At 40.4% G+C, this 26010-nt stretch overlaps 1 protein-coding gene across 2 annotated transcripts; it reads left to right on the forward strand.

Annotated features, from left to right (window-relative positions):
- Nucleotides 1–215: 215 nt before the first annotated feature.
- Nucleotides 216–20483, forward strand: rraga (Ras-related GTP binding A). 2 transcript variants are annotated; one of them, XM_078412356.1, is made up of 10 exons: nt 228–386; nt 825–919; nt 7523–7622; nt 7942–8008; nt 10473–10695; nt 11437–11532; nt 12697–12819; nt 16176–16267; nt 16700–16815; nt 19483–20483. In XM_078412356.1, the coding sequence occupies exons 2-10, from the start codon at nt 914–916 to the stop codon at nt 19578–19580; spliced, it is 921 nt and encodes a 306-aa protein (XP_078268482.1). In that variant the 5' UTR covers nt 228–386; nt 825–913; the 3' UTR covers nt 19581–20483. The 2 variants fall into 2 exon arrangements, with proteins under 2 accessions (XP_078268481.1, XP_078268482.1); XM_078412355.1 differs by lacking the exon at nt 825–919 and having other exon boundaries at nt 216–386.
- The last annotated feature ends 5527 nt before the right edge of the window (nt 20484–26010 follow it).

Consider the following 26010-nt stretch of genomic DNA (forward strand, 5'->3'; position numbering starts at 1 on the left):
CGATACATTCCAGTTGAAACAACTCACGAACTGTGGATAGACGCAAAATGCTGGAGTAACTCAGTGGGACAGGCAGCATCTCTGGAGAGAAGACATGTCATGGCATGGGTGACTTCACCTCAACTGTAGTCAGCATTGAAGGCGCTACCGTAAAGTGCTTTGCGGCGGTGTCGCAAAGGGATCCCGAGCGAGGGGAGGGGTGCCGTAAAGCGGTCGCCATGTGACTGACGCGAGTGAAGCGCGTGACCGCGGCCTGTTGTGCTCCAGCAGTCCCGCGGCAACAGCGAGCGAAGGAAGGAAGAAGGTTGGCGCCGCACCGGCAAAGCTTGGCACACATCGGGAATCTCAGCAGGTGGGGGATGCCTAGCACAGCCATGAAGAAAAAGGTACGACCCAGCTGCTTGAGGAAGGGAAGGGAAGGGATGGGATGGGAGGTTAAAGCGGGGTTACCAGGACAACAGAATGAAGGTAGACATTTCTTAATGTGCAGGAAGGAACTAGTGCAGATGCTGGTTATATACCGAAGATAGACGCAAAATGCTGGACTAACTCAGCAGGACAGGCAGCATCTCCGGAGAGAAGGAATGGGTGGCGTTTCGGGTCGAGACTCTTCAGACAGTTTCAAGAAGGGTCTCGAACCGAAACGTCACCCATTCCTTCTCTCCAGAGCTGCCTGTCCCGCTGTTATTCCAGTATTTTGCGTCTATCTATCATACTTAATGTACTGTAACCTGAAAACTACTGGTTAAGAACTGTAGACAGTCTGAAGAAGAGTCTCGACGGACCCGAATCGTCACTCATTCCTTCTCATTTCTTCTCTCCAGATATGGTGCCTGACCCACTGAGTTACTCCAGCATTTTGTGTCTATCTTCGGTGTAAACCAGCATCTACAGTTCCTTCCTACACAACAGAATGAAGGTAGTGGGCAACTCACTCCCTCCCCTCCCCTCTCCCCTCCCCTCCCAGTGGAGATAACGATGGGCTGAACACTCCCCTCTTGGCACTTGCCTCCAGGGTATTATACCCTCTGCCAGGACATCACAATGAGGGGAATCCCAGCAAAATGAGCAAAACATGAGGAGCCAGAGGAACTCAGCAGTTCTGGCAGCATCTGTGGAGGGAATGGGCAGACAATGTTTCTTGTCTGGACTCTTTTTCAGATCCTCCTCAGATGCTGCCTGACCCACTGAGTTTCTCCAACACTTTGACCCCCCCCCCCTTCATGTTTGATTTATCATCAAGACCACTTGTATTCACTGTCACTCTTCCCCAAAATCCCTATCCATGCTGTTGTGTCTTCGGGTTTGATGTCCTGATAATAACGACACAATTCAGGTTGTTTCAGTTGCCTTAATTTACTCCTTTATTCAGCTCCTTGCCTGTGTGGCGTAGTGATACTGAAAAGTGCTTACATACCTAATCACAGTGTGTGTGTGTGTGTGGTGAGTGTGCCTGATACAAAGTAGTGCAGGAGGTTGGGACTGCTACAATGAATATGTAGCATATGTAACATCCCCCCTTCTCAAAAGAAAAGAATAAAAGTTAGTGACACTAGAGGATTTCCAGAGCGAGGGTGGCAATCCTGTAGCAGATACCGTGGGATTATTCTGCCCACATTCATGGCATTCTGCTTTCTACTATACTACACAACAAAATATATAATGGCAGCTTGTTTTCTTTCAGGTAGTGCGTAGCCAGTCAAGAGTCATGTCTTGGCGTGACTTGTGACTTGTCCCTTCCAGTGCTAGCGATAACGCGCTGGGGGTAAGATGTTGCTCCTGGATCTAGTAGATCTGGTTGTTGCCTGCAGTGTTGCACTCGATGTATTGGTGACTTGTTGAGTCGTTTCCTGGCCATTGGTTGGTGCTGGTTGACTATATAACTCACTGGTAGCAGTTTGTGAGAATGTGTTGTCATCAATGGCAGGTGTTGCTGTTGCTGTGGGTGGTGTCCTAGGAGTTGCTGGTGTTGTCTTTGAAGTTGCAGGTGTTGACATTTCAGGTGTCGGGCGGATGTGAATTCTGTTTCGTCTCAACTGCCTGCCCGGTTCTGTCTCTATGATATATGATTTTGGGGTTCCAGCCCTACTGGTGATTTGTGCTGGGGTCCATTTCTTTGTTATTGGATCCTGAGCATGTACGTTTTGGCCTTGAAATAGTTCAGGCAAGTACTGTGCATTTTTGTTGTATTGTTTCAGCCCCTCCTCCTGGGCAGCTGCCAATTTTGCCCTTGTTTCTTCTTGGTCGATAGGGGGTTGGATTTTGCTTGGCAGGGTGGTTTTGTATTTCCTGCCATTTAGCATTTCTGCAGGAGACTTCATGTCAGCCTTTAGTGGAGTTGCCCGTAAGGATAATAGTGCCAGGTTTGGATCCTCCTTTGCCTCTCGGCATTTTATTAGTATTTTCTTGGCTGTCTGTACTTGCCTTTCAATAAACCCATGGCCCTTTGGGTAATGTGGTGAAGATGTTGTGATTTTGAACCCGTATTCGGTGGCCAGCTCTCTGAATTCCCGAGATGTGAATTGGGTTCCATTGTCACATACGATCTGCTCAGGTATTCCTTGCTCTGCAAACAACCCTCTAACAATTGACACAATTGTTTTAGCTTTCAAGTCCTTTATGTTTCTCACAAATGGGAATTTGGAGTAGTAGCAGGCCATAATCAAATACCATTGCTGGTTCTCTGTGAACAGGTCTGCTCCGATGGTTTGCCATGGCCGGCTTGGGATATCACTGGGTGTCATTTCCTCCTTCTGTTGTGAATTCCTGTATTTTTGGCATATGTGGCATGTAGATACCAGCTTTTCTATGTCCTTGTACATGCCTATCCAGTACACAGCGGATTTAGCACGGAGTCTGCACTTTTCCATTCCTAAGTGTCCTTGGTGGATCTTTTCGAGGATTTCTTTTTTCATGGACTTGGGTATGATGATTCGTGATCCGGCCAGCAGGACTCCATTCTCTACCGAAATATCATCACGGATGGTCCAGTATTCGCGGAGGATAGGCTGAACTTGTTGTCTCTTTTCTGGCCACCCCTGTATTACCATTTGGGTGAGGAGCTGGAGTTCTTCATCTCTGGCTGTTTCCTCTTTAATCTGTTCCAGCTTCACGCTTGTCACACTCACAATGTGGTGGATCTTTATGCTCAGCCCTTCCATCTCTTGTTTGTCATGTGTTGATAGTCTGGATAGGGCGTCAGCTAGCAGCAGGTCTTTTCCTGGCTTGTATCTGATGTTGTAGTCGTAGCTCTGTAGCCTCAGTAATAGTCTCTGTAGTCTGGCTGGTGCTTTGGTGAGGTTTTTTTTTCCGATTTGTTCTAGAGGGCGGTGGTCTGTTTCGATGTCGAAATACCTTCCATATAGGTAAGTGTGAAATTTCTCGCAGCCATAGACTACTGCTAAGAGTTCTCTCTCTATGTTTGCGTACCTTGATTCTGTAGGAGTGAGTGCTTTGGATGCATACGCAATAGGTCGGCCATTTTGTATCAGTACTGCTCCAACTCCTCTCATGGAGGCATCAACTTGGAGTGTTACAGGTTTCTGTCTGTCATAGTACTGCAGGATCGTTTCTTTGCTGATGAGTTGTTTTAATTTCCCAAAATCTTGGCTATGTGAAGCACACCAATCAAATTCAGCGTCGTCTTTCATCAATTCACGGAGATTTGCTGTATGATTAGCAAGCTTAGGTATGAAGACTCCCATGTATTGTATGAGCCCTAGGAAACTTCTTAACTGTTTCTTGTCTTTGGGTTCCTCCATGTGGTTGATAGCATCCACTTTTGTAGGGTCCGGTTTCACTCCTTCTGCAGAGTAAATCAGTCCAAAGAATTTGCACTCCCTTTCTTTGATTATGCATTTGTCTGCATTGAGCTTTATGCCGGCTCTTCGAGTTTTTTCCATAGCCTCATGGAGGTTGTAATCATGCGTGTTTTCATCTCTGCCGTATACTTGGATATCATCTGCTATCCCGATTGCCCCTTTACAGCCTTTGTATGTTTCATCTATTTTCCGCTGGAAGACATCTTGACTCACCTTCAGCCCGAATGGGAGCCTGTTGAATCTGAATCTGCCAAATGGCGTGTTGAAAGTGGTGAGCATTGATGACTTCCGGTCTATTTTGACGTTCCAATATCCATTGCTAGCATCCAGCTTGCTGAACACCTTGGAACCGGCTAGTGCGGGTGTGATCTCTTCAAGGGTTGGAGTTGGATAATGGTCGCGCTTCAATGCATTGTTCAGATCCCTGGGATCAAGGCATATCCTTAGTTTTCCGTTTGGCTTTTCTTTGATAACAATTGAATTTACCCAATCAGTTGGTTTAGTTATTGCTGTGATGATGCCCTTTTCTTCCATTTCGTTTAGTTGTTCCCTTAGCCTCTCTTTCAGTTCAAGGGGAACACGGCGGGGTGGGTGGATCACTGGCTTCACACTGGGGTCTACTGTGATATGGTATTCGTATTCCTCAAAACAACCAACGGTATCGTCAAAACACTCTGGGTACATGTCCATCAATTCTTCTTTGTTCCTGATGGGCGGCCGGTTTTTGATGGGTATGTTTCTGTCAATTCTGCAGGAGTTTGTCTTGATTTCATAGTTGATTGACACAATCTTCAGTCTTTGGCACGTGTTCAGGCCGAGAATAGCAGGTCCTTTCGATTTAGTGATGAAGAAGGGGCATTTCACTTCTTTCCCTTTGTATGTTCCTGCTATGATTATTTTGCCTAGCTGTGGGATTATGGAACCTCCGTATGCAGCTAGGACTACATCGCTACTTCCAAGGATTCCTTTCCTGACGCTGCCATCTTTTGTCATGTGTTCAGGGAATATCTTTCCGTAAAGATTGACTGGTAAGATATTGCTCTGGGCTCCAGTATCAATTTTGAGCCTTAGATTAATCGTTGTTCTTTTCTTTCCCACTTTTTTCTGTAGTTGTATTATAGTATATGCTTCCTCTCTGTTGCTATGTGTTTTGCTGTTTCCCATTTCGTGGACGTCAATGGTCCCAACGGAAAGGAATTCTTCCTCAGAGGTATCTGAGGTTATCTCCTCTTCCTGTTGGACGTGTGCGTGTATTTGTTTCCTTCTCGTATTTCTATCGTTCTTTGACCATTGCTGCTTTGGCTTGGTGCTGTATGATTTTGTTGACCTACACATTTTCTTCCAGTGGTTAGGCCTCCCACATGAGTTGCAGGTAGTCCCGTATGCTGGGCACGCCCTGCGATCATCAAATGCATGCTCTGTACCGCAGTTCCAGCAGCTTCTTTGGCTTGCTTGTTTGTTTGCATGCCTAGAAAATGTCTGCTTTGGAGCCTTTAAGGTGGAGCCAGGGTCACGTTTTGAGAGAGCGTCTATATTCACTCTGGTGCTGCTCTGAGATGAGCCAACTTGAAGGCAGAGGGAGGACATTTGTTTCCTTGTGGCTTCGAAAGCTCTGGCAGCATCTACGGCGTCTTTTAGGTTGAGGGTGTCTTTCCCTATTAGGGACTTTTGGACCTCTTGGTGGGCGCACCCCCATATTAGCTGGTCGACAATTCTGTCATCTTCATCACCAAATCTGCATTTCTTGGCCACGTTCCTTAGTCTCGAAAGGAAAGTGTCGGTTGTTTCTTGTGGGTCTTGTCTTAGCCCTTGGAACTCATACCGATGGATTCTGTGGTTTGATTTGGGCTCCATATGGTTCGCAAACCTTTCAAGGACTATTCCCGGATTATTGCAGTCAGGCTCTGTTAAGCTCCAACTGTTAAAAATGTCTAGACCCTTCTCCCCGAGCCATAGTAAAATATAACTGACCTTCTCTTCATCTGCAGTTCCTTTCAGGAAGCTTTTAAATGCCAGCTGGCTCTTTTGTTTGAATTTCTTGAACGCCTCCACCACATCATCGGCGTCCCAGTTCATCGTAGGGTGGAGGCTCATTGCTGCTGTGGAGGCCGCCATCTTGTGTTGTTAGGCGGGTGCACAAAAAAAATCAATTTCTCTGCAGCCGCTGTTCCTAATTCACAATAGCGATTCACAATAGCGCGGGTTTTTACTCGAAAGTCACCGCTGCCACCATGTTGTGTCTTCGGGTTTGATGTCCTGATAATAACGACACAATTCAGGTTGTTTCAGTTGCCTTAATTTACTCCTTTATTCAGCTCCTTGCCTGTGTGGCGTAGTGATACTGAAAAGTGCTTACATACCTAATCACAGTGTGTGTGTGTGTGTGGTGAGTGTGCCTGATACAAAGTAGTGCAGGAGGTTGGGACTGCTACAATGAATATGTAGCATATGTAACACATGCTTTTGCCACATTATGAGTGCACTTCTTTGATACCCTGCATTTCCTTGTCTGCCACTTCTCAATATCCTGCCTGCATCTCCTTTTCTGCCACTGTTCAGCAATTGCAGTACAAACCACCCATGTTATTTTAGTCCATGTCATAAAAATCATGTTAAAGTTTTCATTTCCATTGCACCTGTCCTTGTTGGGCTCGGGTAGACTAGAGTCTGAATCAGATTTTCTGTCAGCTCATTTTCCTTTTGTACGATACTATAATTAGATGTTTAATTGAGATTAAATTTCCCAAAACAAGAAATTAGTTTGGGATAAATGAGGAATTTCAGCAGGCAGGGGATGCTGAGCATGGCCATGAAGGAAAAGGTATGACCCAGCTGGTTGGGATGTAGAAGGGAAGTTAAAGCAGTGTTATTTGGATGTAAATTTCTTTTTGTTTTGAGCCAGTATAAACATAGTCATCTTTGCTTCGGGAAGTGAAAGTCAGAAGAAAGTAGCAGGTTACACTTTATTAACAAGTACTTTTGTTCTTTGGTTCATGTAATTTGATATACCAATCCATGTGGTATAGTTTCTTTATTCTGTACCCCAAATCCCAGATTGTGCCAGAGAATGTTATTTTCTGGGATTTTTAATGATAAATCTAGGTAGAGATGTTTGCAGCAGTTTGGGGAGATTCCTCACTCAGTGGCGAGGCAAGGGGTAGATGATTGGACATTTGGAAAACTGGTAATAGACAAGCAGCTCAGGCCATGTTTCTGATTTAAAGTGGTTAGTCACTGTTGATGATGGGTCAAGGAAGCACTAGGAAGAGTCTTCAATGTAATGACAGAATAATGTTAACTTAAAGGGGAATGCAGTAATCTTGCCTACAAACACTGCTGTACGCAGGTTATTTGGAACATGTAGAATAGTGAGAAGATGTTAAAATAGATTTGACCTTTGTGTTGGTGCTGTTATCACTGTTGCCATGCCAGTCAGGTATGGTATCTCAAGAGTTTTGTCATGTGTCCCAAAATGGAACAGTGCATCCTAGAGTTGGCAAATGTAGTCATTGGTGGTACAACTCAATTAGTCTTGGCCATGATCATTGAAGTCTCGCACCTAGGACACATTCTGTGCTCCTGCTGACCGTGTTACTTCCTCCAAGATTTGTTCAATGGTGATATGACTCAAATGCGTGTGCTGTTCGGTATCATGTTATATGCTCGTTAATTTTACCATAAGATTGCTATTCTTTCACTAGGTGCTGTTGATGGGAAAGAGTGGGTCTGGTAAGACCAGCATGAGATCCATTATTTTTGCAAACTACATAGCCAGGGATACAAGACGACTTGCAGCGACAAGTAAGTACTATGCAAGACCAAATGTGACCATGATGTGTATTTGGAAACAAAAACTGTATGCAGTAGATATAAAAATAGTTGTTAGATAAAGTAAGTTATACCCCAGAAAATATAGATTGGTGTGTGGTATTTGACATAATCTGGGTTTGACATTTTTTACAACAGTAATGTAAAAACGGTACAGATGACATTGAGAACTTGAAAGTACAGAATGCCTTTTTCGGGCATAGTTAAGCCATAAAGCGCTACATGTTGAGAGTATCTTAGATAATTGGTGCCTCGTCGTAGAATCTGAAGTACATATTTATTCTCTTCACAGTTGATGTGGAACATTCGCATGTGCGATTTCTGGGAAACCTGGTCCTGAATCTATGGGACTGTGGTGGGTAGGTGTCGTATTCCAGAATAATTTTTTCTCATCTTCTTTCTGTGGTGGTATTTATGAGGAATATGGGATCTGATTTATCTTTTCTGTGTTCTATTTTCCTCTTATTGTAACAGTGCAAAACCATGCTAATTTATTTTTGTTCTGTCCTCACTCAGTTGACGGTTCATTTGGGATTGATGTTTAATTTCAATCTCCTGTTATATTATGATTATGATAAAATATACTACATTCTGCAATATCGCATTCTGGCCAAAGTATACACAAACCCTGGGTTACATAAGGTTCTGTTCCTGATAGCTACAGTGCCCTCCATAATGTTTGGGACAAAGACCCATCATTTATTTATTTGTCTCTGTACTCCAGATCTTGAGATTTGTAATAGAAAAAATCACATGTGGGTAAAGTGCACATTGTCAGATTTTATTAAAGGCCAATTTTGTACATTTTGGATTTACCACGTAGAAATTACAGATGTGTTTATACATAGTGCCCCCATTTCAGGGCACCATAATGTTTGGGACACATGACTTAGCAGGCGTTTGTAATTGCTCAGGTGTGTTTAATTGCCTCCTTAATGCAGGTATAAGAGAGCTCTCTTATAGTCTTAGTCTTTCCTCCAGTCTTTCCACCACCTTTGGAAACTTTTCTTGCTGTTTATCAACATGAGGACCAAAGTTGTGCCAATGAAAGTCAAAGAAGCCATTATGAGACTGAGAAACAAGAATAAAACTTAGAGACATCAGCCAAACCTTAAGCTTATCAAAATTAACTGCTTGGAACATCATTAAGGAGAAAGAGAGCACTGGTGAGCTTACTAATCGCAAAGGGACTGGCAGGCCAAGGAAGACCTCCACAGCTGATGACAGAAGAATTCTCTCTATAATAAAGAAAAATCCCCAAACACCTATCTGACAGATCAGAAATATTCTTCAGGAGACAGGTGTGGATTTGTAATGACTACTATCCACAGAAGACTTCATGAACAGAAATACAGAGGCTACACTGCAAGATGCAAACCACTGGTTAGCTGCAAAAAGCATGGCCGGGTTACAGTTTGCCAAGAAGTACTTAAAAGAGCAACCACAGTTCTGGAAAAAGGTCTTGTGGACAGATGAAACGAAGATTAACTTGTATCAGAGTGATGGCAAGAGCAAAGTATGGAGGAGAGAAGGAACTGCCCAAGATCCAAAGCATACCACCTCATCTGTGAAACACGATGGTGGGGGTGTTATGGCCTGGGCAGGTATGGCTGCTGAAGTTACTGGCTCACTTATCTTCATTGAAGATACAACTGCTGATGGTAGAAGCATAATCAATTCTGAAGTGTATAAACACATCCTATCTGCTCAAGTTCAAACAAATGCCTCAAAACTCATTGGCCGGCAGTTTATTCTACAGCAAGACAATGATCCCAAACATCCTGCTAAAGCAACAAAGGACATTTTCAAAGCTAAAAAATGGTCAATTCTTGAGAGGCCAAGTCAATCACCCTATCTGAACCCAATTGAGCAGCCCTTTTATATGCTGAAGAGAAAACTGAAGGAGACTCGCTCCCAAAACAAGCAAAAGCTACAGATGGCTGTAATGCAGGCCTGGCAGAGCATCACCAGAGAAGACACCCAGCAACTGGTGATGTCCATGAATCGCAGACTTCAAGCAGTCATTGGATGCAAAGGATATGCAACAAAATACTAAACATGACTACTTTCATTTGTATGACATTGCTGTGTCCCAAACATTATGGTGCCCTGAAATGGGGGGACTATGTATAAACACTGCTGTAATTTTTACATGGTGAAACCAAAATGTATAAAAATGTGCACTTTAACTGCATGTGATTTATTTTTTATTTTTTATTACAAATCTCAAATTGTGGAGTACAGAGGCAAATAAATAAATGATGGGTCTTTGTCCCATACATTATGGAGGGCACTGTATCTGTAAGCTGATTTTTCTGTAAATCAGAAACATTCATTTGTTTAGTAACCTATATTACTTTGTTCATCATACACTTGCTATGGATCTTATGTTGTATCCAGTCATTAATGAACATCATAAAATATTTTATTGTTGCCAAGTTGGAATGCACTTCAAATATATATACGCGATCATTTGTGTCAAATCGTATTTATGTAAGTTAGGTCATCTGTAATCATAGGGAACCCCTGTATATTACTTTTTATGTACCAGTCTTTTGCAAGGTATGATCTTTCTCCCTTCTTTGTACCACTTGACTGCTACAGAATTATAATGATAACAATTGGCATAAAAGTGTTGGCAAAATAATTGTGAGGTACTTCGAATTATATAAGTTCTTGTAATCTGTCTAGATATTTGGAGAACCTTTCAACTGGGTTTCCCGCATAGTTACTTAGGAAGGGTGGATAAAGGAATTAATCTTTTTTATTCTTGGGCTGTAACAGTCTTTTTTTTGGCTAATCATCATGTTATTTAAATCCCAGCCAAGATACTTTCATGGAAAACTACTTTACAAGTCAACGGGACAACATATTCCGTAATGTGGAAGTTCTTATTTATGTCTTTGATGTGGAAAGTCGTGAATTGGAGAAAGATATGCACTACTACCAGTCATGTCTGGAAGCAATTCTTCAAAACTCGCCTGATGCCAAAATATTTTGTCTTGTTCACAAGATGGATCTTGTGCAGGAGGATCAGCGTGACTTGGTAAGCTAGCTGGCTAGCTTTTAATATTTTGTTAGTGGCACACTTGTGGAAATTAGAGTAATCTCAACACTGAGTAGTTCAAAAGCTAGCATCTTTGAAATTGGGTTTCAATTTTCTCATGCTTATTTATGTGTGCAATGTTTTTAATGGGTGGGCTCTCATGGTACAATGTTCAGTAACCCAATGCAAATAGGATTTAATTTGGTGGTCTTGCTTAAATGTTATCCTGATGTTGCTGATCTAGAATTATGCTTCAAGTTTAACTCTTTTTTTTAAAACTAAAAAATACACTGAATGTTGCACTTGATCTGGAAATATATGAAATGAATGTTTTTTGAAATATATGAAATGAATGTTTTTTGAATTCTCTCATGGTTATCTTTGCCTTTAAGAACAAAAAGAAAAGTTTATATGAATAAAATGTAATGAAAAGGCTCTAAACTGCTCAGAGTCATAGAGTGATACAGTGTGGAAACAAGCCCTTCGACCCAATTTACCAACACTCATTTTTAAATTTTTGTATTTGTAATCGGTAAACATATTTAAGCACAGACCTGCGGTTTTGTCATTCCAGTTTCCAGGCGAATACAATGTTTATATAATCCTCCTGATACAGATGAAATTTGGAATGGAGCACTTCAGTTTACAATCCAATGCAGAAATAGTGGGGCTAATGATTGATTTCTATATAAACACTGCATTTTTTTTTCTCAAGTTAATTTCTTTGAATACGTTTTGTAGATTTTCAAGGAGCGTGAAGATGACCTGCGGCGCTTGTCCCGTCCTCTAGAGTGCACGTGCTTTCGGACCTCCATCTGGGATGAGACCTTGTACAAAGTAAGATTGTTTGAAATGATGATAGCAGCTCTTGGGTGACAGGTTATATTTTAAAAAATGAATGTGTGTGTTCTTCATAATTTTCATCTTCCATTTGTGCGTGATTCCCCCTGTGAATTTCTTGAAATTAGATAAATTTAGGTCAATTTTATGTAATGAGATTTTCAAAACCTTCGAATGAACAGTTGGTTAAGAGGTGATCTGATAGAGTTCCGGTAAAATTCAATTTAGCATAAATAGATTTTTTTTATTACTCAACTTCCCATTATAATATTTATATCATGCATGTGATAGATTGATGCAGTGAAAGGGAAGTGAATAAGCACATGGAATGGAAAAGAGTAATTGTGCATAGATACAAGACCAATTGAGCAAAATAGTCTGCCTTTTTGCAAAGTCTGTGTAGGGCATAACATTTGCAGATTGCCTCTTTGGAAAAAGACTTACATTTTGACCTACTGGAACTATTGAATCATACTTGCATTGAGCACTGTTTAGTTCACATCTCTATAATAATGAAACAACATTGGTAGATGACCTCTTGCAAAATATCTTGGATGGATGCCCATATGTTTAGACAGCATTGTATTATGAAAATTGGCAAGTTGTGTAACTAGAATCCTGTAAAAAAAAAAAAAACAACTTGGCTGCTTGGAACAAATCTAGGCATGAGAATTCTGCAATGAAGAGGAAGTGAAATGTTGTTGCATCAGAAAGTTGTAATCTCTTGATAATACATTTTTTTATCGGGAGAACACTTGCAATTAACCAGAGTGGTTCCACGTTTAGCCTCTGAGGTCCTGTCTTGAAAGAGAAATGATCTTTGGCTTGATTGTTCTTCTGTGGAAATGCACCTATGTGGATGGCTTTGTCGGGATTAGGTTTGGCATATGCTTGTGACAGTTATCCTGCCAATTTCAGCATCTTCTGAAACAGCCCCAGTTTGGATAACACTATTAAAATTGGCCTTTCATAACTGCATAGCTTCATCCAAAAAATGTATTCTTATGTTTGAAGTTTCTGTTCTAGCAGGAAGGTAAATCATTTTTAATTGCATGCTGAGAAAATTTCTGTTGGTGAATGTAGTCCTATGCAAATGCTTTTCTGATGTTTTATAAATCTTCCTCTGGTATTTTCAATACTTTTGAGATTTGATTCTCTTAGGCATGGTCAAGCATTGTGTACCAGCTGATCCCTAATGTACAACAACTGGAAACCAACCTGAGGAACTTTGCTCAGATTATTGAAGCCGATGAGGTACTACTCTTTGAAAGGGCTACATTCCTAGTAAGTGCAGTCAATTTCTTTTCTTGTGATGTTGATTTATGCTTATATCATATAGATCTTGAAAATTGCAGGTGCCCTGGGTGAGATTTAAGAGCTGTCATTAAATACATGTGAAGTGTCAGAAGACTGGTGAGAAATGCCTGGGAACTATAGGCCAGTGAGCCTAACATCTGTGGTCAGAAAGTTAGTAGAGAGTATTCTTAGGAATAAGATATTCATGCATTTAGATACATGGGCTGATTAGGGATAGTCAGCAGTATTTTGTACGTGGGAGGTCGTGTCTCACGAATCTGAGTTTTTTTTTTGAAGATGTGACCAAATAGGTGGTTGAGGGCAGTGCTGTAGATGTATATCTATAGATTTCAGCAAGGCATTTGACAAGGTTCTGCATGGTAGCCTGCTTTGTTGATTTGCATGGCGAATTGCATGTGATCCAAGGAAAGATAGCTGAATGCATAGGAAATTTGCTTCATGGAAGGAAATTTGCTTCATGGAAGGAAACTGTAATGATGGAAGTTTGTTTTTCGGACTGGAGTCCTGGGACTAGTGGTGTGCCTCATGGTTCAGTGCTGGGCTCATTGCTGTTTTTCATCTATATCAAAAATTTGGATGAGAACATATAAGGCATGATTAGCAAGTTTGCAGATGATTTGAAAGTGGGTGGTATTGTAGATGGTGAAGATGGTTGTCAAACATTGCAGCAGGATCTTGATCAGTTGGGCTGACGAATGGTTGATAGAATTTAATACAGAGAAATGTTAGGTGTCGCATTTTGGTTAGTCTAACAAGGGCAGAACCTAAGTGAATGGTAGGGTTCTGGGAAGTGGTAGAACAGGGGGTTCTTGGAGTGCAGGTGCATAGTTTCTTGAAAATGGCATCATAGGGTGGTCAAAAAGGCTTTCAGCACATTGGCCTTCATCAGTTAGAGTATTGAGTATAGAAGTTGGGAGGTCATGTTACAGCTGCATAAGACATTGGTGAGGCCACATTTGGAGTATTGTGTTCAGTTTTGGTCACAGTTATAGGAAAGATGGTGTCAAGCTGGAAAGTGTGCACAAGAGATTTACACGAATGTTGCCAGGACTCGAGGGCCTGAGCTATAGGGAGAGGCTGATCAGACTATGACTTTATTCCTTAGAGTGCAGGACATATAGGAGCACTTATAGAGATGTACAACATTATGAGAGGAATAGATTAGGTAAATGCACTGTTTTTTGCCCAGAGTAGAGGAATCAACAACTCGAGAACATGGGCTTAAGGTGAGAGGTAACTTTTTACACAAAGTGTGGTGGGTATATGGAACGAGCTGCAAGGAGGTAGGTTTAGAGGGTTATGGGACTAGTGTAGATGGGGCCTATTGGTCGGTTTGAACAAGTTGGGCCAAAGGGCCTTTGGATGGTTGCTGCTTGACATCCTGCCGAAGTGATTATTCTAAAGATGAGAGCTGAATTGAAAAGTTTCTGTGGGCCACTTTCTTGACTAAGAAAAGCAGCTGAAGTTGGATTTGAGCTCCCCCTCTGTCTCAGTCCAGTATTTTGAATATTTAGCCCAGTAACCCAAATGTTTAATTTCATTTGCATTTCAGTCAAATTACTTTTTATTCCTGTGTGCGCGATGCATAATTGTTAACTTGCTTTCCCTTCGGGCACTTATAGTGATGATTCAATTGAAATTCTGCAAAGTTTTAGGTCAGTAAAATATTTTTCCCTTAACTGACTACCCTACTTGTACAAACGGGTCCTGATTTTAATTTTGATAATTAAAAAATATATAATTGTCTAACTGATCTTTATCAATCCATGAATATGTACGGTAAATTAGATTAAATAGTGTTTGCTGTTAAATGATTCCTGCATTTGGATGGTATTGTTCATCTTGTGGTGTTGGGCATTTCTGAAGAATGTGTGCCTTTGTTGTGAGGTGCATGGAGATTGCTGCATTCTCAAAATAGAATTTTTGTAAGAGCTTCTGTATAATCAATGAATATTGTCTGCAATTACTATTTTTGGGTGTGGAAGTTTCAACATGTGTTTAGCTTGAGCTACAGAAAGATAATGATCACACTTAAATTATGAGTTGAGATGACTTGTAATTATGCAAACTCATTATTTTGGGAAGAAGTCTCTTTTTTTTTTTGCTTCTGCCACAACTGCATGTATAGTGTACAATCTGAGACATAACAAGGAACTGTCAGAATAGAAATTTGTTAAGCTATCTCAACAATTTTTGAGAATGGATTGTTAACTCTGGCCACGTCTTGACTTGTTCCACTTGCCACCATCTGGACATTTTTTCCCTACAGGCCCCTTTTAGATGTTTCCCATCTCGCCTTAAACCTATGCTCTCCAGTTTTTGACTACCTTAGCCTGGGGAAAATACTGTGGCTGTTCACCATATCTATGCCCTTATGATTTTTCCTATCTCTAAGGCCTCTGCCTCCTCGGCTCCAGGGAAAAAAGGTCCAGCTTAGCCTCCTTATCATGCAAAGCCTTTGAGCCTTGTAACATCCTCATTTATTTTGCATCCCTTCCAGTATATTAACGTCCATCATTGGCAATGCAACCAGAATTGTACACCACATTCGAAAAGTGGCCGTACCAACAACTTATACAGCTTTAATATGAGGTTCCAGCTGCTGTACTCAATACCAGTGATTGAAGACGAGCGTGCCAAACCTTGTCGTCTTCACCTTGTCCTTATCTTCATGGAACTATATACCTGTACCTCTAGATCTCTCTGCTCTATAACTACCCAGGACCCTACGATTTCCTGTATGTCTTTCCCTGGTTTGTCTGACAATGCAAAATGCAATATCTCGTATTTATTAACCAATTCCTGTCATTCCTCGGCCCATTGGCCAAATTGATTAAGATACCGTTATAATCTTTCTTACCATCCCCTATCCAACAAATGTTAGTGTCATATGCAAACTTTGTAGCCATGCCGCTTATATTTATATACCAATCATTAATATAAACAATGAGCAACAGTGGACCCAACACTGATCCCTGGGTTACATCACGTTGCAAGCCTCCAGTCTGAAAAGCAACCCAACACCACAAGATGAACACAAAAACCTGGAGTAACTCAGAGGGACAGGCAGCATCTCTGGAAGAAGGAAAAGGGACCTATCGGGGGAAAAAAATCCAGCGGGTGGCAGGTATGTCAAGATGTGGCTAGAGTCAACAATCCATTCTCAAAAATTGTTGAGATAGCACAATACCACAATCCTGTTTCCTACCTTCAAACTGTTGATATAGTTGACACAATACTTTTTCAATCGAACATTTTAAAATAAAACCTCTTTGTCCTTTGACAGTGAATGATTCTTAGTAACTTATTTTCTAATTTTTCAGGTGATTTCTCACTATCAATGTAAAGAACAGAGGGATGCACATAGATTTGAAAAAATCAGCAACATTATTAAGCAATTCAAACTAAGCTGCAGGTAAATATTTAAGGAACAAAATGTTTATGCTTATCAAAATGTGAGAGCATGTGCAAAAAACAAAGCACAGTTTGCTTCATTTGGGAACGTTTTTCAATAAGGTGTGGTGGAAAACCTCAGAAAACTGCTCTGCCGCATTATGTCAGATTTCTAACTCCATTGTTAATAATTTCATTATTGTCTGCATCTGCCAGATTAAGATTTAGGAATTCCCCAATTTATGCTTTTTGAAATTTAAGATATTTGTAAGATGTATTCTGATCTGACAATAGTGTCACCATAAAGCTGGTCTAGTTTGTATTTGGAACTGACTGTCAGAGACATTGCTTTGTTTGAACTTTGTTCAGGATTCTACTGTCACAAAATTGGTAAACTTTATAGTTATTATTGGTTTTGCATGATTGAATGTTTTTCCTATTGCTCTCTCGGTAGTAAACTGGCAGCGTCTTTCCAAAGTATGGAAGTTAGGAACTCTAATTTTGCAGCATTTATTGATGTCTTCACATCCAACACATATGTGATGGTAATCATGTCAGATCCATCCATACGTAAGTAACCAGAACTCTCTCATATGCTGATAATTTGGTCCTTTGATATTTACAGTGAACATTTTGACAGATTACTATCTACTATTCAGATCTAAATGATGTAACACGTCAAGGCAAAAAATGTTTACTATGAATATTTTTGCAGATACCCAGGTTTACTTACCACTTGTCTTTCATTACTGAGATAATGAAATCAAGTTTTTAATGTCCAAAATGGATATTCTCGAAGTGGAACTAGCACATTTTAGTGATAGTATCAGAAGAATAGGGTGAAATTAAATGACGTCCAAAAAGGGAGATATGGCTTCATGGTAACGAGGAAAGGAGATTTTATTGGCCTGAGCTTTGTATTAGTCACTAAAAGAGGTAACAGTGCAACTTCCAAAAAGGTAGAAATGTTGGTATCTCATTATTTAAAATGGGCTAACATGTGGATAACTAGGCAGCACCATAGCATAACTGGTAGAGATGCTGCCTTACAATGCCAGTCCTGCATTCGATCCTGACATAGAAAATAGGTGCAGGAGGAGGCCATTTGGCCTTTTGAGCCAGCCCTGCCATTCATTGTGATCATGACTGATCGTCCACAATCAGTAACCCGTGCCTGCCTTCTCCCCATATCCCTTGATTCCACTAGCCCCTAGAGCTCTATCTAACTCTCTTTTAAATTCAAATAGTGAATTGGCCTCCACAAATTCACAACTCTCTGGGTGAAAAGGTTTCTTCTCACCTCAGTTTTAAAAGGTCTCCCCTTCATTCTTAGACTGTGATCCCTGGTTCTGGACTCCCCCAACATTGGGAACATTTTTCAAGCATCTAGCTTGTCCAGTCCTTTTATAATTTTATACGTCTCTATAAGGTCCCCTCTCATCCTTCTAAACTCCAGTGAATACAAGCCCAGTCTTTCCAATCTTTCCTCATATGACAGTCCCGCATCCCAGGGATTAACCTCGTGAACCTACGCTGCACTGCCTCAATAGCAAGGATGTCCTTCCTCAAATTAGGAGACCAAAACTGCACACAATACTCCAGATGTGGTCACACCAGGGCCCTATACAACTGCAGAAGGACCTCTTTACTCCTTTACTCAAATCCTCTCGTTATGAAGGCCAACGGCCAACATGCCATTAGCTTTCTTCATTGCCTGCTGTACCTTCACGCTTACTTTCAGTGACTGAAGTACAAGGACGCCCAGGTCTCGTTGCACTTTCCCTTTACCGAATCTGACACAATTGAGATAATAATCTGCCTCTTTGTTTTTGCAACCAAAGTGGCTAACCTCACATTATCTACATCATATTATACTGTATCTGCCCACTCACTCAACCTGTCCAAGTCACTCTACAACCTCCTAACATCCTCTTCGCCGTTCACACTGCCACCCAGTTTTGGGCCATATGCAAACTTGCTAGTGTTACTTCTAATTCCATCATCCAAATCATTAATATATCTTGGAGTGACCTCGGATGCTACCTGTGTGGAGTTTGCATGTTCACCTTGCGACCCCGTGGGTTTCCTTCATGTGCTCTAGCTTCCTCTCGCATCCCAAAGATGTGCAAGTTTGTAGGTTAATTTGCTTAATTGAAAATAGGCACTGTAAGTTGCCCCTAATGCGTAGGGAGTGGGTGAGAAAGTGGCATAATATAGAGCTAGTGTGAATGTGTGATCGAAGGTCAGTGGGGACTCGATAAGCTGAAGAGCTCTTTTCTGTGCTTGTCTCTATTCTAAATTTAATCCGCCAATATTGAAACAGTAATTTGTTTTTTTTAATGCCTTCATGGTTATGATGTGCTTATTTTCCTTTATTCATTCAACCACCATGATCTTGCACTTTTTCATTAACAGAACTCAAAGTTAAAAATTACAATTGCATAAAAGGTTAATTGCTTTGCTCCCCAATCCAATTGATACTAAACAATATATTGTTTGCTTTAGAAACTGAGAAAATTGTGCATAAGAGTAATTTAAAATTGCAATAATCCATCAATTCTTTATGGGACAAACATTATTAATGGGACAAATGTATCTTACATGAACCTATTTCATTTGACTACCCTATTGAATAACTTCCAGCTCGTGATATCTGCCTTTTTTATTTTGGTGGCACATTACATCCCTCTGTCTTTACATTTACGTATTTCCTTTCTCGTCTGTATATTCATTATTATGTAGTTCAATGATTTATGAGTACCAACCTTTTCTCTTTCAGTCACTTTACAAATGTTGTTCTAGAAATGATTGATACGGGGTAGAAATAGTCTTGGGTAATAAAGCCCTCCCTGTTTCCATTGGGAATTGCTGTGATAGCAAGACTGAAATTGAGAGAGTGCTGATTTGGGACCAAAGAAGGACATGGCCTCTTCCTGATTTCACTTCTGCTTCTGATTTCAATGATTGCACGTTTCTCAAGTCAGGTTGTTGTGTTTATTGTCATGTGCACAAGTGTGGTGAGGTACAGGTACAATGAAGATCTTGCTTGCATAGCAAAACATGCACATAGACAGAGATAACACACAAAATCAAATTATGCACAATATCCATGAGGTATACAAATACTGCAAAACAGTAAAAAAAAGACTGCAGAAAGTGGATTTGTTTATTTTAGTGCGTTTTGGGGGGATGGTTTCTCATTTTGAATTAATTCTGCTTTTTTCTAAACCCCTTTAGCTTCAGCAGCTACACTCATCAATATTCGTAATGCCCGGAAACACTTTGAGAAGCTGGAGAGAGTTGATGGTCCTAAACACAGCCTTTTGGTTCGTTGAAGGACAGCTTTATTATGGACTAGATATCAAATGGGTGTACGACAACTTGATATTTCCTGATATAATTCTTTATATCGTGTCTGTTTTTGAGTAATTTGCTGCAGTTGTCACATTTTTTGTGACCTTGAACACTTTGCCATGTAATTTGTCTTGTTTCCTGAATGCAACAGGCTCTGTTCATTCCAGACACTGCTTCAATACTCTCACATGATACAGCGTCACCTGGTTCTATCTTATTGACACTTCAGGCAGGATCGGCAACTTTTTGAAAAGTGCTCTGGGGTTTATATAATTTCAAAATCAATGTCTTTAAATTCTGCATGCAAAATATGCCTTGTCATTTTCTTTCAGACCTGACAATCTAACCAATGTTTCTTTACCCCTCCAAAATGAAGTTAAGCACATTAGATGTATATATGATGAAAACTCCCATGTTAAAGGAAGTGATATTACTTTATTAAGGAGATATGAAGATAATCAGTTCTGTGGTATTCATAGAATGTAAGTGCTGAAACAAATAGCATAATTACTTTCTCCCATTCACAATTTGAAAAAGTTAGGTTTGTGTTTTTGTAAAATGTCATTCACTTAATGCAGTTTCTTTTGTCTTTTAATATTGTAGTTATTATTTGTGAAAGTTGAACTATGAGTGGTTTGTTTGTTGAATCATTGCATTCTCTGTATTCCCACAGTTATTTTATGCTAGTTTGGGGTGAGCTGATGAACCTTCCTCTTTTTTTTCCCCTCTTGATACTCTTCAAGGACAGATATAAGAGAAAATATTGCCAATCTAACTGGGCTGCTCTTGCGCAGTCCCCAGCACTCGATGTAATGGCATCAATTTCCTGCCCTTTCCTGTTTATTTTTTAAATAGGTATTTAATAAAATCTATTTCACAAGTCAGTTTGTGGTGTGTGAACTATTTTACTTGGCAGTGTTCACCTTGTCAGTTGCTTTTCCCAAAGTTTTTTAGTGACTTGTCATGCTTTCTTTTCGTAAGTGGCTTTGGTATGTTTTGCTACAGATTGTTTTAAACATTAAGAGATTATTTGACTTATGTGCATCAGACAGTTTGCTTGTAATTGTCTCAGGGTTTCTTCCAGTTGCATGTGCCTCTAGTATCTGGTGGAATCCATTTCATTCTTTCTCATCCACTTAACTGAAGACATAAAACAACAACAATATTTGAACTACTTCATCAAGAGTGAATGTGTGAAATTTTTGCACAGAATTTTGTTACTTGTTACTCAATGTTATTTGAAAAATATATATCTAGATTTGTGAATGCTATTTTGGGGCAGTCTTAAAAATGTCTGCAAAAATAGGGAGGGTGAAAAATGTTAAAATATACTTAAACTTCTCAATATTTCCCACCATCAAAATACTTAAATTTCTAAATAGAATATTGATATTCTATGCACTGAGAATATTCTTTATGGGGTCAATTTTCCTTAAGTTTCTGTGGTGTAACTTTTGAGTAACACGTAGGGACTTTCAAGGTATGTTCAGAGGTAATCTATATGTTTTACTTATTCTTTAACAATATCCACTGACAATGCTCGTGACCTAATTTGCTAGCCTTATAGTTCGTTAATTTCCTGATACAACCGCAGTCAATAATTTATTTATTTTGCATGGATCAGTGTGGAAGACTGTTTACATACTTTGTTACGGACTACTAGATAATTTCTTGAACTATTTTGTTGAAACTGTGATAATTTTTCATATTTTGAAAGGATGTCTGCTATCTTTGTGTATCAATAATGTACGGTTAAACAAGTATACAGAGTTGCCCTGAAATGTTACGTGGATGAAAAGTTAATCAAAGGTTTAGCTGGGCTGCTGCCAGAACTAATTGCTGCATTGTTATAGTCACTCTGTTCTTCTTTTCTGCTGGTAGCAATATATTTGTGGTGGGAAATATCTTTCTTCATATCTCTAATTGGGACCTATCTAAACCATTCGAGCTCTCTTTCCATTCTTCAAGTAGTATTGGACTTGCAAATTCTTTTGGTTACATTCATTGTTGGAATGAGAATGCCTTCCCTTGGGAGTAAATCAGAAAGTCAACCATTAAAGCAGAAGAGAAGGATAATGAAAGCAAAGGCTAGTGTCGTTTTGAAGCGGCGATGGGGAAAAAAATGGGCAGGAAGGAAATGACATGCCTGTTATGTACATGATGAATAGCATTCAAAATCAAAAAGTAGCCGTGTCTCTTAGGATGGCAAATGATGTCTTGATCTTTGAGGGGCTTCGAGTATCAGAAAAGGATCTTGGTGCATTTAAATCAAATCGTACCTAGAGTACCGGGTGCAATTCTGGTCTTCAATCATGAGTGCGAGCCTTTGGGAACTGCAATGAAGCATTATTAGTTTGATTTCTGGGATAAAATATTGTGAGGAATAAGCCCCTTTCTGGAGGTATAGAATGTATGAATATTGATCTCACTGGAATTTATTAAATTCTTAAAGCTTGAGAAGGTCAATGCTCTGTTTCTTCTGTGTGCTGCTAATGTCAGTAATGAGCTGCCCAGTTACAACATGGACAAATACATTTTTCATTTAAATGGAATGCAACTGTTTAAAATTCACAGCTCCGGAGGGCTGTGGTTGCTGTGATTGAGTACAATTGAGTGATATTTTTCACCCTGAAGCGAATCAAAGAACATGGGAATCAGTTGATGTGAGAATTCAACCATAATCTTATTGAATGTCAAGGCATGACATTCGGCAGAATATGCAGTCTAGTCTTATGTGCTCCATCATTAAGTCCTTAAAGTTTTACTTGTGCAAAGTATTTAAAAGCTTACTGTAGCCTTTTGAGTGTTTGCAAAGCCACTTTTAAATATTACATTGTAATCGTTTGTATTTGCATATCAGAAAATGGTGGCTAATTACTCCGAAGCTCAATAGAATTCAATAAGAGCAAACCTTTTAATATTTATTAGAAATATATAATGAAATAATTTTTTATACTGTGTTTTTTAGCGGTGCAGAGGAATGTGGAAGGAAACTGGATTATAAGTTGAGCAGCCGAAAGCAGTTAGCATCTCAGGTGACTGCTCCTACCTAGTGGGTGTATAAAAAGGAAAGTGGGCATTAAGGGAGCAGCCATATTGAGTGAGGCTGTGTGGAGGGTAAGTTCAAGGTTGGCGAGGAGGGTGACGGCGATATGCTTTGTTTTCCTTCCTTTTGTAAATCTTCCTTTGTCTAGTACAATAGAGATGGCAGCTACGGCAGTGGTATTCTCATTCAGGTGACTTGCAGTGTCTCTGAGTGCTACACTAGCTCATTAGAGTTACAGTGGGGTGGGGTGGTCATGTCAAGGTTACAGGTAGATGGGTGACCACTAGGAAAGGGAATAGCAGTGCAGGAATTCCCTGTGGCCATTCCCTTGACAACAGGTATGCCCATTTGGGGGGGGGGGGGGGGGTGACCAGGGACAAGCAGTGTCAAGTCTGTGACACCAGATGGGGATTGGTGAAGTTGGGCAAAGTGATAGTGATTAGTTAAGAGGACAGGCAGGAGATGGTGTGGGAGCTAATGACTCCAGGATGGTGTGTTGCCTCCCTGGCGTAACATGTCTCGGAGTGGCTGCAGAACATTTGTATCATCCCACCGCAATTGAAGAGCAGTGCTGAGCGACAATCCATCTTATTGGTGACCCTCGATCGGACTTTGCTGGCTTTGCCTTGCACTTAAACGTTATTCCCTAATGTAATGGCTTCATTGTAATCATATTTTCTCTTTCTGCTGACTTAGCATGCAACAAAAGCGATACACGTGACATAAACTAAACTACAAACATTCTCCAGGACAAGGGGAAGCTACCAGAAGTGATCGTGCATGTTGCCACAAATGACATGGGTAGGAAAAGGGCTGAGATTGTGCAGAGTAACATCATTGCAGTGGTCTGAGATGACATTATCCATGGTGCTTCCAATGAGGCTCTATGGCTGGAGCAGAGAAATAAAAAGGAAATTATCACCTTGTTGGAAGTGTATTACAGGCCCCCAAATAGTCACCGGGAATTCAAAGAAAAAAGATGCTGCGAGATTGCAGCCAGCTGCGAGACTTGCAAGGGTTGTCATAGTAGATGATTTTAACTTTCCCAGTGTAGACTGGAACTGTCAGTTATACAGCTTGTACACACTGACCAAGATGCCCCATCTATGGCAATTCCACCTGCCCATGTTTGGCCCAAATTTCCTGTGCAAGTATCTTTTAAATGTTATTTTAGTACCTGCATCAACTATCTTCTCTGGTAGGCTCGTTCCATATACCCACCAACTGCTGTGGAAAATGTTGCCCCTCTGTTCCCCTCATGATTTTCTATACCTCTCTAAGAACACCTCCTGCGCTCCAAGGAATAAAGTCCTGGCCTGCCCAACCTCGCCCTGCAGCTCAGGCCCATGAGTCCTGGCAACATCCTCATTAATCTCTGCATTCCTTCCAGCTTAATGACATCTGTTCTATAACTAGGTGACCAAAATTGAACACAATACTCCAAATGTGGCCTCCCCAATATCTTGTACAACTGTAACAACAACGTATGTGTAAGAAGGAACTGCAGATGCTGGTTTAAACCGAAGATAGACATCTAAGGATGGGTCTCGACCTGAAATGTCACCCTTTCCTTCTCTCCAGACATGCTGCAAGTCCCGCTGGGTTACTCCAGCTTTTTGTGTCTATCTTCTATACGGAATACACTGGCTGATGAAGGCCAATGTGCTGAAAGCTGCCTTTACCACTATATCTACCTGTGATGTCATTTTCAGGTAATTAAGTACTGCACTCTGAGATCCCTTTTTCACTGAAACGGTGGTGGGTACAATGAGCTGCTAGATGAGGTAGTTGAGGCTGGTACAATAGTAATATTTAAAAGACACTGGGACAGGTACTTGGATAGGAAACGGTTAGAGGGATATGAGCCAAACGTGGGTAGTTGATACTAGCCTAGATGGGGCATCTTGGCCTGATGAGCTGTATAACTTTATGATTCCCTGTAAAGTACTTTTCAAACTTGCCTATGCTCATGAACCATATCAAGCAAGTGAAATAGGGGAGTGAAAGAAACATTTCTATTGTGTAATCCAAAACCATTTGATTCTGTTGAGGTGCAGGTTTCTATTTTTTAAACCCATGTTCGCTTCAAAACAACCCACATTTCCCAACATTTGTGGGAAATCACATTACATATCATTATACTTGCACTTAGTTCCTGATACAGGATACCGTAAAATGTATTCCCTGAGGAATGAAAACAAAAATAGTTTTGGGCAGAATTAATAGAGAGTTGAACAAGTAATGACTTGGTCGTCGACATGAAAGCAAAATACTGCTGAGTGAAGAATGAGCCCAGAAAGAGCCCAAAGGAAGTATTTTCTTTATAATGTATTATTTTTTAAAATCTAATAATTTGTTTTACTATGAGGGAATATAATTATTCATAGATTTTCTGACTTAAATGAATGAATACCTTTATTTGTCGTTGAAAGCACTGCATTCAATGAAATTATTATTGCCACTCCATTGGTGCATAATATACTAACATCAAAACACGGGACTCAATTTTAAAACAATGTTATTTAACTAGGGCTTAAGATAAATAAATAATCAATATTGCAATATATCAATAAACAATGGTGATAGTAAGGTAAAATGCAAGATAGGTAGCAGCATGGAAGAGTGCAGCATGAGTAATACTCAATAGCTTTTCATATTGAGTGTGCAGATTGCTTTGAGGAAGAAACTATCTCTTAGTCTGGAGGTGCGTGTTTTGGCTGACCGGTAACGCCTGCCAGAATTACAACAGTTTGCTGTGTGGAGTCTTTAATGATGTTAGTGGCTCTGCTGAGGTGGTGTGAGATGGTAATATCCTCCATAGAGGGCAGTGGGCAGCCGGTGATTCTCTCTGCTGTTTTTACCACTCTTTGGAGCGTTTCCTTATTTGCAGCAGAGCAGCTGGCATACCACACTGACATGCAATATGTCAGTAGACTCTCAATAGTCGCCCGATGTTTGTATTTTCATGCAGATCCATTCCCAGCCAAGCCTGACAGCTCTGACATGATTTTCATGACATCAGGGCTGAAAACTGAATTAAAAGACGATAGATTTTGTAAGGATAGAAGAAAGCCGAAGTCGGAAAGGGTTACTTTGTCTCATAAGCCTGTCCCAACTTTGAATGATTTATGACCTATTTCCACCTGCCTTTTCCCACCCCATATCCTTGGTGCTTGATCTGAAATTGACACCTGCCTAGGATAAATTTCATTCAAAATTTCTACCCACTTCTGTGTATAACTATGGTATATTACCAATATATTTCCTTTTAAATGTTTTAATTTGCAAAGGGAAGAGTTCAAAAGAGCAAAAGGAAGTCTTTGATATGGTGAGAATCAAGGAAGATTAAAGATGGTGTTGGTTGA

Source organism: Rhinoraja longicauda, chromosome 15, assembly GCF_053455715.1.
Source record: "Rhinoraja longicauda isolate Sanriku21f chromosome 15, sRhiLon1.1, whole genome shotgun sequence".
In the NCBI taxonomy this organism is placed as follows: Eukaryota; Metazoa; Chordata; class Chondrichthyes; order Rajiformes; family Arhynchobatidae; genus Rhinoraja; species Rhinoraja longicauda.